This window comes from Nomascus leucogenys, chromosome 22a, assembly GCF_006542625.1.
Source record: "Nomascus leucogenys isolate Asia chromosome 22a, Asia_NLE_v1, whole genome shotgun sequence".
Classification (NCBI taxonomy): domain Eukaryota; kingdom Metazoa; phylum Chordata; class Mammalia; order Primates; family Hylobatidae; genus Nomascus; species Nomascus leucogenys.
In genome coordinates this window covers 73,308,392-73,323,962 of record NC_044402.1, presented here as the reverse complement: position 1 = coordinate 73,323,962, position 15,571 = coordinate 73,308,392, and the positions used below count along the sequence as shown (strand labels likewise).

General features: G+C 42.3%; 1 protein-coding gene across 4 annotated transcripts in view; it reads right to left on the bottom strand.

Annotated features, from left to right (window-relative positions):
• Positions 1 to 15,571, bottom strand: part of RAPGEF4 (Rap guanine nucleotide exchange factor 4) — a 331,431-nt gene that overhangs the window by 81,339 nt on the left and 234,521 nt on the right. For 2 of the 4 annotated variants that reach the window (XM_030803682.1, XM_030803684.1), the window contains 4 exons: positions 10,946 to 10,999; positions 10,530 to 10,636; positions 6,070 to 6,191; positions 4,313 to 4,496 (listed from right to left, as the gene is read on the bottom strand). In XM_030803682.1, the coding sequence (XP_030659542.1) occupies positions 4,313 to 4,496; positions 6,070 to 6,191; positions 10,530 to 10,636; positions 10,946 to 10,999 (467 nt within the window). The remainder of the gene's footprint in view (positions 1 to 4,312; positions 4,497 to 6,069; positions 6,192 to 10,529; positions 10,637 to 10,945; positions 11,000 to 15,571) is intronic. The other 2 variants (XM_030803683.1, XM_030803685.1) reach the window with 1 other exon arrangement.

The window sequence follows — 15,571 nt, the reverse complement described above, 5'->3', positions numbered from 1 at the left end:
ATTAGATTCCTTTCACTTTCCCATCTCTCAGAGCTCTTATTCCAGCAGAAAGAGTCAAAAGAAGAAACTGCCAGCCCAATTCCAATGTTTACAAAGTTTCAAAAAACCTGGGGAGATGGGAAAAATCTCAAGGTCACCTGAAATATTAATTTATCACATAAAATAAACGAACTCAAGTTTCTGTGTTTCTGACCCAGTTGGAAGATTCCCCAACTTCCAACAATTCTCTTATATATACATATCTTTCCCTCTGCTCGGGCCCAAATGACTTATCTCTTTCTCAACTTACTTAGGCTTCTAGGCTGTTAGGCATTTTCAGAACTGCAGACCTAAATTTTGATTTGTGAAATAGTATCTACTTAATTGTCCTCCCTCCTTTAGGCTGGTCTCTGATAGACCATCCTGAACATTGGCGCCTATGTCTCACTTTACTTGGAAGGAGCGGTTGGAAGGCTTGTACAGCAGAGCGTCCTGCCTCCTTGAAGCCTCTTTTTTATCCACAGTTGGCCTCAAGTTTACAATACTCTGTTTACCTAGTCACTCCAGATCCTTTTACTCATATTTCTCTAACCAAAGTACCTGCTCAAAGAAAGCCAAAATGTACATTTCTACTGGTAAGAGTACCCATTATATCCACTTGCTATAGGGCAGCCTCTTGTTTTTAGATTTATAAACAAAGCAAAATCAAAACAATGAGCTCGGAGAGCTCATTCTGTGTTTGATGGCCCTGTCTCAGAGCTACAACAACAGCACCGTCAAACTGTCATCGTTCTGTAGCACTTGCCCCCAAATGCCATCCAGGTCTGCACCTGTGAAACCAGGACAGGCATTGTGAGTCACTCTGTCTGCCACCACATAAAAAGCTAATTTCACATGCAGAATGTATGTGTTGTTTTCAATACCAATAGCAACAAGAGTGTGCCAAAAAATTTCCCCTGAAGCTCTATTCTGTTTTTTAAACTACAGAACATTCTTTCATAGTTTGACAGTTAAAATGCTGCAGTTAATGTAATAAACAGAGAATTTTTCTAAGTAGCCTGTCAAAACAAGTGACACTTTTTTTTTTTTGCTAGCAAGTCTCAGATTCAGAACAATAGGAAGTACCTTTCAAAGCAACATCTTCATTATACAATCAAATTCTCAAAGTAATCTTCTCATCAAAGAATATTGTGTTATTTCTTTCGCAGTAATTATCAGAGTTCTGCAACCTCTCTGGCAGTGGTGACTATTATAAAGTGCAGCTGTGCTGAGTTTAAAAGTCGGGGGTCCTGCCCTGGTCAGTATGAAGCCAATGCATCTCATGCCTCCACATTTCTTAGTGACTTAGCACTTTTGGCAGTAGAAAGTCAACATTTCCAGGACCTCTGAACATGTCCTCAGTTTCCAGGAGTGAAGTGCTTAGTTGGTCCCTTCAAGGACAGTAGTGATACTGGCAATTCTTGATCAACTAAGCTTGTTTTCTTTCCACTTAAATAAAGTAGTAGCTCCAAAGATTATTAGCAGATCCAAAAAAAAAGAGTGTGTGTGTGTGTATGTATATGTAGAGTTGGAATATCTGTCTCCCAAAATTAGATTCCTTATTTTTCACTTTCCCATCTCTCGGGAGCTGTTATTTCAGCAGAAAGAAAACTGAAGAGTTCCAGAAGTGCCAGCCCAATTCCAATGTTTGCAAAGTTTCGAAAAACTTAAGAAGATGGGAAAATCCCAAGGCCACCTAAAATCATGTATCTTGGAATATTTGTAAAACCTGTACTTTAACAACTAGCAATAGAATGGAAGAGTGTCAGCTTTGGAATGTAATATTCTATGAAGAATCTGGGCTGCCAGGGATCATGCAATTCAATGGTGTATGGAAAATAAAAGGAAGCACAAGCAGCGACTCCCATTTCTCCCAAGGTGACTCATGAAAACAAGCTCTCACGTCTCTTGTGAAGGGTAAATCAAACAATTAGCATGAATGTTCCTAGCATACAGCAGGCACTCAACTGATGATTGTTGGATCTCAATCTAATTTGGGAATTCCTCTCCCATTGAATTATAAACTCCCCAAAGGCAGGAGCCATTTTATTACTTTTTTCTTTTTAATCTCTTTGGTAGATGCTCAAAAACATTTGTGAATCAGATGGCATTTCTGCCTCCCTTGAAGCAAGTTAAGAGCTGAGGGAACATCAGCTGGGACTGTGTATTCACACTTCCATTCATTCATTCATTCATTCACTCACTCAGCAAAGGTTTACTGATGGCTTACGTGGTGTAATGCACAGAGCTAGGGATACGGCCTTACTAACTTCTACACCAGGTTAAACGCTCCTCCACACACACTACATCTTCCTCTGTAGCATGTAATGCAGCTGTGATTAAATGATTGCTTGCATAAGTAGTTGCTTAAGGTTTATCCTCTGCATTAGACAGAAAACTCCAAGGAGGAGAAGGCTTCTTGTTCAATGCTTACCTTAATGCCTTAGCACCTAATATAGTATCTAGAACAATGTAGGTGCTCAATAAATAAACAAATGCAGTAAAATGAGATCTGTCTTTGCCTTTAAGAAACTCATAGTTGACTGCAATATTTCTCCACAGGGGCATTGTTCTCAGGACAGCTCTTTATTGTGTTGGGTTCCTAGGTACTGCGGTGTGTTTGGCAGCCCTTGGTCCTAGCCACTGCCCAGTGAGTGCTAGCAGTGGGCCCCCTCCTGTGCTTTGACAACAGCCCTTAGGGGGCTGTCCCACCTCGATTCAGAACCACTGCATATGTTGGCTTGGATGCAGGTGGCAGCAAGGAGGACAGCCAAAAGGGGATGGACCCAGGAAATGATGGGGAAATACGCAGGAGGGACAGTGGGACAAGAGGGGACAAGAAAGAAAACATGGCTTAAAATGGTGGTATTCATCTGAGTTCCCCAGGCCCCAGGGATTCTCTTGTGCCTCCTCAGCCACGCTCTCCTACGATCCTTCAGGGCAGAGAAAGCATACACTGGCTGGGCAGGTTTCTTGGACCCCACTCCTGCTTATGTCAGTGAAGCTCTTGCTTTGTTTGATGTTTTGGATTTTCCTGTTCATCTTTTTGTGTGAAGAAACGGTTTTGAGGCTTACAGAGTGGAAGAACGTGGTTCTAGAGTTAAGGATGATGGTATCTGCTGGGATGAGGGGAGGCCCTTGAAACACATGGTGCGGGAGAGTCAGACCCACGAGAAAGTTTTGACAGAGGGGACAACCCTGAGTAAGGGCAAGTGAAAGAATCCTGGGGAAAGGAAATTAAAGTGCCTTCAGAGAGGCTACTGTGGGTTGGTCTGAGGGGCAGCCTCTGGGGAGGTTGGTCTGAGGGGCAGCCTCTGGGGAGGCTGGCCTGAGGGACACCTCACTCTTGGAAAGCACCCAGCAGACACCCAGGACATGTAACATGTAATGCCCTTGTCTAATACAAGACTAATACACCAAGGTCGGCCAAACATGACTCAGAGCTGACATCCACAGCTGGCCGACGCTGGCTGCGGGGCAGAGGGCGTCTTCATTTCCAGCCGAAAAACACAAGCCTGTGTGGTGGTTTCGGATGCAAGGGCCAAGTCACCACTTACTGAAAAGGTTTCCCTGAGGATCAGGACCACACGTATGCTTCTGTATATGCCCCATAGCAATTAGTGGAGTGCCCTGCATCGAACAGGGGTTTAATAATACATTCTTCCTGAGTGGATCTGATTAAACATTTCAGAGTCCTCAATTGTAGGTGGTGACCTGCTCCTGAAGGTAAGGTGGGTTCAGCTGAGACAGAAGGGAGAGACTGCCTCAGTGGCTCAATGGGGGCCTTGATAGGGGTAATGCAGTTGTGGTGTGCTCAGAAGAATGAGCTTTAAGCTGAAGAACAGAAGCCTCAGAGAAGGGTAAGAGCATGTGCTGAATGAGTGAAGGAACAAATGAACGCAGGCCTGGGCGTGAAGGCTATGGCCCTGATGACCTCTGTCCTGTTGCATTAGGGAGAAAGGTGCTGCCACAGGCTGGCATAAAAACAGAGCAGTTTCTGTTTGTCATTGGCCAAAGGTCATTTAATATGGGGACTCAGTTTTGACAGCCGGAGCCAACTACTGACAACCTCTACAGCTTTAACTCATGCAAATGGAAAATGGAGCCGTGTGGATCAAACACAAAAATTAAAATAACAGAGAAGAGCAGTGCTGTGGCACCCTTCAGCTGCTCCCTTTTGTTCCATGGGGGATGGCCAGGGCTTTTGAGAGCAGCCTTGTGTCTCTCCTCGTGGTAAGTCTACGCACTAGGCGGCCTCGGGACCTGGAGGGGTGAGCCACGAGCTCTCACTCACGGTTTGCGGAGGATCATCCTCATGTGGGCGTCGGGGCCCATCTGTGACAGCAGCAGCAGGGTGTCCTGGAGCTCCTCATCGCACTCCTTCTTCTCCTCCTCAGTAGGCAAAGGGGCATCCTCGTGCTCATCATCCAGAAATCGATAGAATAAATATTTGTCTTGGAAATGGTGCTCCTGGTCCACTATGGGGAACATGGAAGCATGTGTCAGCTGCGGCACCTCGGCCTCACAGCTCCGTTTATTAGAAACAAATGTAGGGTGTCAGGCAGGAGGGCCAAGTGGCAGCAAAGCCGGGAGCCTCCTCACCCTTCTCACTCTGCCCTGCCCAGACTGTGCAGCTGGAAGACATGACCTCGGGGCTGCAGTCATGCACACCACAGCCCTCTCAGACCCACCCATCTCCTCGGCCTCTGTGGGACTCCCTTTGAGGACCTGCCAGTGTTACTGAGATGAACACTTTGACCTGCAGAAATCGCCTTCCTGATATTTTCTAGGATGTGGGACCTGTGTCCCAAACAGGAAAAGAACCAACTACCAGGTCATGTTCTTTCACAGCTTTTGAAAGTACAGGCTTTAAAAACAATCTGCTTTGTCAGGATCAGAATTTATGTTATTCTTTCTATATGTACTGTTTATCAACTGTACTGTCTGCACTCTAGAAAAAAATGTTAGTATAAAATTAGTTGTTTGAACAAAGCTGACCAGACTAGGTTTCTAGATCATATACTGCTAGAAGGATTTTTGTAATTTTCTTCCAAATCTGATGTTTTAAAGATTTTTCCTCTTGTTCCTTTAAACAGGATTTAAATCTGGTAGGACAAAGACAATGAACGTGGCTCAGAATCCCTCATGTACATGTCTTAGAGCCTTGAGCCCCTTTTCAGGATGGAGCATCAATACTCTCAAAAGGTAAAGACAAGCAGTAGATCCCTTACTGCTCAAAGGGTGATTCCTGGAGGAGTAGCAGCAGCAGTATCTGGGAACTTGTTGGAAATACAGACTCTGAGTCCATTCCAGACAAGTACATCAGAATCTGCACTTTAACAAGAGTCCCAGGTGACATGTATGCACATTAAATTATGAGAAACGCTGGCAAAACCATTACTAGATTCCCAGGTGTTGGTAAATGAAATGAATGTTTTTAATATTTTGCCTGTTTGGAAGTGTCTTAAACAAATGGCATGAGAGTTTGGCCAGAGTTACACGCCAGTCCTGAAGAGTTACTCTGTTCAATTATAGCCCCTGCAGTTATCAAGAGCCACAATTGCAGAGCACATTCTTGATTTTAAATATGGTCATCCCGTGGGTATACAAATTGGCTCTCCCAGACAGCGGCACAGTTAAAAGGCAGCTTCCGAATTCATTACTCACTTTCATGTCATCAGCCCAGCCACACACTTCACTGCTCTTCATTCTGCCCCTGCATCAGGATTGCTATGCACTGCTCAGAGTATAATCACACTATCAATGAACCGTGAATGCAAACTAATAAACATAATTGGAACTGATGCACTCGGGCTGCAATTTCATTTTCCTTTCATACATTCTCCCAAGTTAGGAAGGTACAATGGTGGAACACAGCAATCAATAGCATCTACTTGCTGCATTTGTATTGCTAAATGAAGATGCTAGCTCTGCAGGTCCCTAAAGGGATCGTAATTCTTTCTTGCCCGTTCGGGAGTTCAGCAACTACTTACCCAGGGAAATGCACTTAGCATTTCTTGAGAGGTTTCCAGGGACTGGGGCTCATCTTACCGTGGTTGAGAACACCATCTTCTAACAGGACTTGCCACATGCCAACAGCTTGAGTCCGGGAGTGAACGCATGGTGTCTGCTGCATCATCCAGTCCACCAGCTCAGTTCCCACACAGCATTGTCTGAGGAGAGGTGAGACATAAAGGGTGGGGAAGTCACCCCTTTTCAGATAGAGGATGGGAGATGGCTTTTGAGAGGAGAACCTACCAAAGGGCTTAATGGTCTCCTACCAGAAGAGGTCTCACGGCAAACAAAGCACCACACGCGGCAGCTTCAGGTTCTCAAATGCTAATACAAGCCAAAAAAGCCACTCAGCTCATGAGAGAACTTTAAAGCAAGCCTGGTTAAATGAAAGCATTACAACTTGCAGCACCAGGGGAGACCAGGGGGCCGCTAGAGGGGGAGATTGTCTGGCAAGCTAATCAGAGGAACAGAAACTCTGTCCTAGTGAGCCGGTCCCAGAAAATCTCAGTACAAGATGGAGGCAAAGCAAAACACATACTGACTGACTGCATCTTGTGCCGAATGAGTTAATGTTTATGAGCCACTCAGAGGTGCTATGAAAGGTGCCGTATAAGTGCAAAATTATATAGCACTTTATATTTTCAAGTAATACTACTGATCTTCCTTGGAGGGGTGTTGGGAGAAACAAGCAATTAGCGATGCAAATCTCTTTGAAAAAGTTCTGTGTAATGAGCATTAGCACTTCTCCAGAGCCTGTCATCTGAAGAGCTCCAAATGCTTTCTGGCTTCCTGTATATTCAGACATTAGTCCGCAAGATGCCCTTCTGTGGTGAGTTGGTCTGGATAAGCAAACTGCATACATTAGTTAGGAAATGCATAATTATACACACTCACATATTCGGGAATACCGAAACTGCCCATGGGGTGAGGGAAGGGGGCAGGTATCCACAACATGATGGTTCAAGAGAGGAAATGGAATCTTGAAGTCCTAGTGATGGCTCAATCCCAAGGGATGATGGAACAAGGCAGGGAGTCACAGAGCAGCTGGCTGCCTGCAGCTGGGACTGAATCACTGGTGGCCTCCCCTCTCATGCTAAGGACAGCACCACCTCTGGGGCATGGGCTAGGGAGCTCCTCTCTAGTTGAAATTGGAGGAGACTCATGGTTCTGTTACACTTTGGGAACAATCTTGAAGTGGCGGGAGACATGAGATACAGAACTAGGTCTGCTGCTTAGCTATGTGACTTTGGCCACATGGTTTCAACTCTCTGGTTCTCACTTTCCTTGCCTGTAAAGAAAATAAAAATAGAAAAAAATAGGAGGAGCAAATGATGGCCTCAAAGCCTTTTCCAGTTCTAATAATTTTAATCTTAGACCTCTGACATCTATCAGAGGAATCGTAGGATTCCTTGATTTGGGGTTGACCCTGACTTCAGAATATTTCACAGGGAGGGTGTACTGAGAAGGCCATTATATTTCCAGGACTGCCCTTATTACAGTCTATACCCGCACATTAGAGCTTCAATGGGCACAGTCACCTACTTATAAATCATTTTGAACCAAACATAAGACCTTCCAAAATATTTCTTTCCTAATTTGAGAATTGATTAATGGTAAAAATCATGTAAAAATACATAAAATCAATTTCATTTGGCTTTTAATTCAATGATTACCTTTACTAAAAAGACTACACAGACTCGAGATGATCCCAGAGCATCTGATGAGTCCTTACAAAGGGTTTAAGAATCTTGCAGTCAGAATACTGAACAAAGACACACAGTTGTGCTACTTGTAGCTGATGGAATCACAGGTATCCTTTCCATTAATGATCCCTAGATGATTTAGAATCGATAGCAGACCTCTAGTATAGTGATTTTGGGGGGTTATGCTGCACCTGGAGAGGCTTCAGCCCCCTAATACTGTGGCAATAATATAATGGAGTGAGAAGCAGGAGGGAGAGAGAGGATGGAACTGGAAAGTATAAGATCTGGGACAAGGAACTCAGACTGTCCTGCAGAAAAAAGAAATCATGCTTCTGGCTTCCAGCTGAGTCCTGTGGTTATTCCCAATAGGTCATTAATTTGTGTCACAGGGCGTGGAACAGACATAACACCTATATTTCAGGGGTTTAAAATCTTAGTACGATGGGGCACGAAAGAGATTATGGTTTCTGACTTCTAGTTTCCATTATCTGTCATCAAACATGACATATTTTAATAAATTTTCCCTAATGCAAGTCAATACTTGGCAAAGCACAATCACATCTTAAATTAGGGAAAAAAGTAATACAATTTTGAAAAGAAAAACTTCCTTTAACCATATGAGATCTTTGATATCCCCTGAATGAATTTAAAAGGTTGAACTCTCTCTGAAGACATATGACACATTGATTTATTTATTTTAACCTTTACTTTTCTTAAAATTATAGCAGCGTGTAGGGGGCCTGATATGGTTTGGCTTTGTGTCCCCCACAAATCTCATCTCAAATTGTAATTTCCATGTTTCAGGGGAAGGGCCTGGTGGGAGGTAACTGGATCATGGGGGCAAATTTTCCCCTTTTGCTTTTCTCGTGATAGTGAGTGAGTTCTTATGAGATCTGATCATTTAAAAGTGTGTGGCACTGCCCCCTTCTCTCTCTCTCTCCTGCTCTGCCATGGTAAGATGTGCCTGCTTCCCCTTTGCCTTCTACCATGATTGTAAGTTTCCTGAGGCCTCTTAGTCATGCTTCCTGTTAAGCCTGTGGAACTGTGAGTCAATTAAACCATTTTTCTTCATAAATTACCCAGTCTCAGATAGTTCTTTATAGCAGTGTGGAAACAAACTAATACAGGTCCACAGACTAGAAAAAGAATCCCCTACGGTGTTGGAGAACAGGACTTACAAATGTAAACATCCAAAATAGTAGTTAGTTAATATCAACATAAAAAGGGCTAAGTAATCAATCTGTCCTAAGAGATGGAATGTGTCTTAAGCGGAATATGCTACTGATAAGACTAAGGCACTTTCTCAAGTCCCATCTCATTTCCAAAATTCTGTCAACAAGAGGCCAATCTAAATGTAATACACTGTCAATTTTGATCTTGTAACATATTCATGCCAAATGCAAGCAGAAGAGTATTAGTTTGCATGGAGTATAGAAAAAATAATCAGAAGAGGAAGAATTTGCAATATATTTTTTCTATCTCTGTCCTTGAGAGGGAAACTGGATCTTGAGGCATGTACACTTGGTAGGTTTGCTTTAAGGTGAACCCTGTAGATACCAGATCTAGATCACATTCAACTAACATTTACTGAGCACTTATTTATGCTCAAATTCCTGAACCAGAACCTTTATAGATTCTATCATAGTTGGCAGAAGACATACATCCTTCATGGTAACTTTGAAATTTGTATTCTAGCTTTTCAGTGTGTCTTATGAATTTGGTTCCTGTGAATCAAATAGGTTTTGACTCATGCCAATGCTGATGGGTTCTGAGGTCATGTCTAGGCTAAATGGGAAAGAGAGTCTCACTGATTGCTGAAAGAGGGCTGTCATGTCTGAACCCTGAGTTTGGGAAGACAGAGTGAAGGCTTGTGTGCCACATATTGGCAATTCTAGTTCCTCAACACTTGCTGAATTGATAAAATCAAAAGTTAGGGATTAGACTCGAGTTCTTAACTGGCCCACCATGGTTCAGTCATCCCAGAAGGTTCGGCTAACCATGAAACCTCTGTCTTTATCTCTGTCATTTCTTAACTCCAGTGATAACCATAATTAGGAATCCATATTCTATATGAATATATATGTGATACAGAGTTGTGTATCTTACTATATGCATACTAGGATGGAATCCTACATTAGAAAATAAGCTCTGTAAAGGACTTTGCATATTTTGTTCACTGCTGTATCCTTAGAGCTTGAAACACAATAGTGCCTGGCACCCAGTAAGTGCTAAACTTGTGAATAAATGATGACTGAATGAATGAAATGATCACTGAATCTGGAAATCAAGCAACCTTGGTTTAAATCCTGGCCCTGCCACTCACTAGACTTGTGATTTGGACAAGCAAAACTAATTTCTCCAAGCCTCAGTTTTGTTATCTGAAAAATGGTCATACATGTCTAGCAGTGTTATGTGGATGAAATGAGCTAATATACCAAAAGGGACCTGGTACAGGTCTTTGAGTATAAATAAGTGTGTAGTCATTGTTGGTTGAATGTGATCTAAATCTAGTAGGCTTCCTAAAAGTCACTAGCAAACAGAAATTACAAAAATTTTCTTCTCTTTGTTCATCACAACTAAACCAATATCCAAGCAACTTAGTTTAGGAGGTGCTGGGAATATTAAGGATAATTAAACAACTGCAGTTAAGCTGAGACAAGCCTAACCTTCCAGAACCTGAAGGCATTACAAAATGGGCTGCGCCCACATGGAAAACAGGGAGAAGCATTTTTGTTCCATTTTCACTAAACATGAATGTGAGTGGGGCACAGCCTTTAGAATTAGCACACATACCTGTATGTCTTTAGGTGGTATTTTCTATCTCTTATCATGTGAGGTGCTCGAGAGAGAATGGCATTTCGTAAAATTTTTCCAGCTCTGAGGATCTTCTCTGAAGGGACCTGGATTGTAATCAGGTGGAAGGAGGGGAGGAGAAAGAAGTGTTTATAGAAGGAAAACAAACCAAACAAATCCTGAAACCACTTTCCAATCTGACTCTGGCTTGGAAAACATAACTCAATCAGTACATTTACTTTGTTCACTTGTGTGATATGTCACTGGTTTATGTTGAGAACTGAAACACTGAATATCTCCTGTCTCTAGAAAATGTATCAGAGGCTTCCTGATGTGATCCCCTGACATATGGACCACCTCCAGAGGTACTTAAGAAGCTAGCTCAATGGCTCATCAACCCACCTACATCCCATTACCTTGGTAATGGTGTTAGCAGGACGAAGAGGAACGTGAGGTTCAATGAGAGGTGTCTGAAAAATAAAATGTTAAAGCAAAAGAAAATTAAACAAAAAGTTCACTGAAGAAAATTATGGGTTGGGGGATAATAAGAAACATCCATTTTTTATAAAACTCAAAATATAATTTAAAAAAATAAGAGATAAATTCTGCCTAAAGAACTTGAATGCATAGGCATTCAAAGGGCAAAATTAGACCATTCAATTTGCCAACGTTTAAATATAAATTATTAAAAATGAAAAAACCAAATAGATAGGAATGATTAGATGTTTGTAGGCTTCATGAGAAGAGGAAATAAATATCTATTCAGAGCCTAACAAACATCAGAGCAGAGGAAAAAGTAAAACAAGATAAACATAAATGGAGATTAAAATGACCTGTCTCCGGGGGTGGGAAGAAAGTATTGATATGGGATGGAAATGAGCTATTTCATCTCTCTCCTGTAGTTAAGATTCTTTTTCTGCAATTTGTATTTTTAGAAATAAAGTTTTAATTTTTAAATGCGACTTCTTGGCAGTTCTATGCACTCAAGCTCCTAGAGCCCACTGAGGCAGTTAGTACACTTCTCTTTCTTCTACTTAGTACAAGTTCAGGATTCTGTGACTGTCAGATCAGCTCTAGGCTCTAGAGAAAGTGCATATGATTATCTACATTCTATTTTTTAAATAGATGGGGTCTTGCTCTGTTGCCCAGGCTGGAGTGCAGTGGTGTGATCCTAGCTCACTGCAGCTTCAAAGTCTTGAACTCCCAGGCTCAAGAGATTCTCCCACCTCAGCCTCCCAAGTACCTAGGACTACAGGCTTGCACCGCCATGCCCGGTTAATTTTTTTCTGTAGAGATGAGGTCTCGATATGTTGCCCAGGCTGGTCTCAAACTCCTGGCCTCAAGGGACCCTCCTGCCTTGGCCTCCCAAAGTGCTGGGATTATAGGCATGAGCCACAGCACCTGGCCTATTAACAACCTTCTTCAGATGGAGGCATTGAATGTAATCCCAGAAAAATTACTTCCACACAGCTACACATTAAGCCCTCTAGTCTTACGGAAACCCCTTCATTTTCTTGCTCTGAAATAATCTGGTAATGATATTCCAAATGGTGGAGAAAAATGTATCCAGTCAAGGGGAGTGACAGAACCACCAATACAATGCCATTTACGCCACTTCCAGAAGGTAAGAAAAGATGGCAGATTTATTTCTTATGAGATCGTGGTAAGCAGAATAATACTCCCCCCGACAAAAAAAAAAGTTTATGTCCTCATCCCTAGAACCTTCAAACATGTCAGGTTACACGGCAAAAGGGACTCCAAGGGGATGATTAAGTTAAGTATCAAACCAAGGAGATCACCCTGGTGTTTCTAGCTAGGCCAAAGGTAATCATAAGGGGGCTTAAAAGATGGAAGAGGGAAGCAGAGAAGTCAGAACTGGCTTTGAAGATGAAAGAGGCCAAGGGCCAAGGAATGAGAGCAGCCTCCAGAAGATGGAAAAGGAGAAAAACAAACAAAAGAGATTTCCCCTAGAACTTCCAGAGGAACGCAGCCCTGCTGACACCTTATTGTGAGCCCAGTGAGACCCATTTCAGACTTCTAAACAATAGCACTGTTAGGTTATTAAGGTGTTTTTTAACCACTGCATTTGTGGTAATTTGTTATGGCAGTCATGGAAAACTGAGGTAGAGATTATTATGCTTTGTACTAAAAACCCTACTGTTTGCAAATAGAAGCCATTACAGTGAAAATAAATTGATAAGTTTTCCCTCTAGTCCTAATAAAAAAGTAATAAGGTAAATAAAGGCCAATATATAATATTGTATGTACCTAAATACAAATATACATGCATAAATATACACCTTTTTAAATCAACAGTAAGTTTCAAGTGGGTTGATGCTTTCGATTTATAATAGAATTAAGGAAAAAGAGAAAAGAATACTAAACTTTAAAATAACAGCATAGATAAGACACAGATGTATTTAGAATGGCTGAAATTTCACTGAACTAACTTATTTAAACATTTTCATCACCTCGCTGGCATCTAGCAGACCTTTTTCCCCTCTTGAAATCACCGTAGCACAGATGTCAAGCAATATTATAGTATTTTAGCAGCATACTGTTTACAACCAGCACAGATCAAGAAGTATCACTCTCGTCCAATTCAACAGTTGCTTTAAACAGGGACTCATTTTACCCTGAAATAGTCCATGCTCCGTTATGGCAGACCTACTGATGGAGAGAGACTATGAGCTCACAGAGTCCCTGTACTTGCACCTAACACCTCAAAGAAGACAATAATTCTTTGATAGTATATCACCCAGAGAAATGTTCAAACATGTGAGACCATCATACACCAGGACCCTGAAAATGCACAGTTAAAACACGCCACGTATTTCTAAGTTATGAGTTCCCAGGTTCTTAAGCCTCTCACCTCTTTTCATCACACAGGTTGGTTTACAGTCTAGGACTGCACCTGACTATCAATTTGTAAAGACCTCTGGTTTCTTGAAAACAATAGTAGAAATCCATTTCTTCTTCTTGTCTTAGAGGAAAGAGGCGCAGATAGGTGTGGTCTAGAGTAGATGGGTATGGGATTTGTTTCTGAGCTCACCTTTTCTTTCCAATGAAAAACCTACTTTCCTTTGCAGTGATCTTTGAGACGCTGCCAGAACCAAGGTCAAGAAGATGCCCATGCTTCCGGACTGGTGATAAGTGTTTATTCTTTGGTAGGTGCAATGAAACATTATTTGAAGATTGCATGTTTTAATTTGTTTCTAAAGCAATGGCTATATTTTAACAAAATGCTAACAAGTGGTCTCTAGGCTACTTTATTTTGTTGGACAGCACCCTTTCTGGTTCCTTGGAACCTTGAAAAGAAAGTGTTACTAAAGCAAAGAAGTATCAAGCTTCAACCAGAACTTTTTCTTTGATTTGTAACTTCTAAAGAGGTAAATGTACACAAGGTTGTCTTTTAGCTAGTAATCCTAGTACCAGTTCCAGGACCAAGAGGGTATTTCATCTGTTGAAAGGCAGAATTCTCAGATCCTTCTCTGGCTCAAAGATTTTAGGTTTAGGGGCAACATGACGAATGGAGGATACCTTGAGGAGGGGACGGTCCCTTTATTTAAATAAAACCTCCAAGGAACACATGCAGGGGAAAGCAGGGAAGGTTTTATTTTGAGGGAATAGGAATTTGTCTTTGAAAGGGACACTGTATTCAGTTAGGCAATATACCACATCCTCAGAACTATGTTGGTACTTAGAGGCCAAATGCTTTGAGACAGAGGGCAAGCCTGACAGGCAGGCCATGTCCCTGGAAATAGTCACTGGCCAATGCCTGTTCAGGGACCCCTGCATTACAAGTGTAACTTTATTGCCTTTGTGTCAGATTATTTACTTCCTTTTTGGTTTCCCTCGGTTTTCAAGTAAAATTTCTTTTGAGAATTTTACCTTAGCTGCACTGTAGAAAAATAAGGGAAAGAATGTCATTTTAAGAATTCTTAGGTTAAACAGGAGAAGGAAAGACAAAAGCATGGTGATATTTGTGAGAAACAAAGAAAGCAAGCCAGCTCTAGAGTTTTACACATGCTGTGCACACGTGCTCCTTTACATGTATCTCCTTGGTATATTCTGACTCCCATTGTTTATGGAGACAGCTAAGACCAGAGACACCTAGGGACTTGCCTGTGCTCACACAGCCAATAACTGGAATTGCTTAGAGTAGACTCCAGGTCTATTTCACTCCAGTGTCTCCACTGCAGGTACAATGACCCCATCCACTTGCAGTTTTCTTCTAGAGACATCTTGGTCCACCCTTTGGAAGAGTCTGTGTTCTGTTTGATTCAAGTTATTGAGAAAATTGCATCTAAGCTCTTCTAGGTCATCAGGTATCAGACTTGATCTGATGAATTTCCAGCAATAAATATTCAGTGATCTACTGAGATTACATATTAGCACCCTGCATCATGTTGGTCTGAATTGACTTTTTAAAAAGCAACTTTGTGGGCCGGGCACAGTGGCTCACGCCTGTAATCCCAGCACTTTGGGAGGCCGAGGCGGGCAGATCACGAGGTCAGGAGATTGAGACCATCCTGGCTAACACGGTGAAACCCCATCTCTACTAAAAATACAAAAAAATTAGCCGGGCATGGTGGCAGGCGCCTGTAGTCCCAGCTACTGGGAAGGCTGAGGCAGGAGAATGGGGTGAACCCAGGAGGCGGAGCTTGCAGTGAGCCGAGATCGCACCACTGCACTCCAGCCTGGGCAACAGAGCGAGACTCCATCTTAAAAAAAAAAAAAAAAAAAAGCAACTTTGTAATAATAAAACAACACTTAGCATTGAAGAACTGTCCTATCAGGGCTAAGACAAATATACCAGGGAGAGGAGTACCAGTCCAGTGCAGCCAGGAGATGGAAACCACTCAGTGTATTTACCACAGAGGGAATTTAATGCGGGAAGTGTTGCACCAGAGGAGAAAAATTTCAGAAGCCAAATAGACCACTGTGAGAGGTAGTCCCAATATTGGCAAAGCAGGAGGCCCTCGAGCAAAGGGAAAGAGGGAGAAGGAAGCATGACCAGGGCCTGAGCCAGGTGTCCTGCT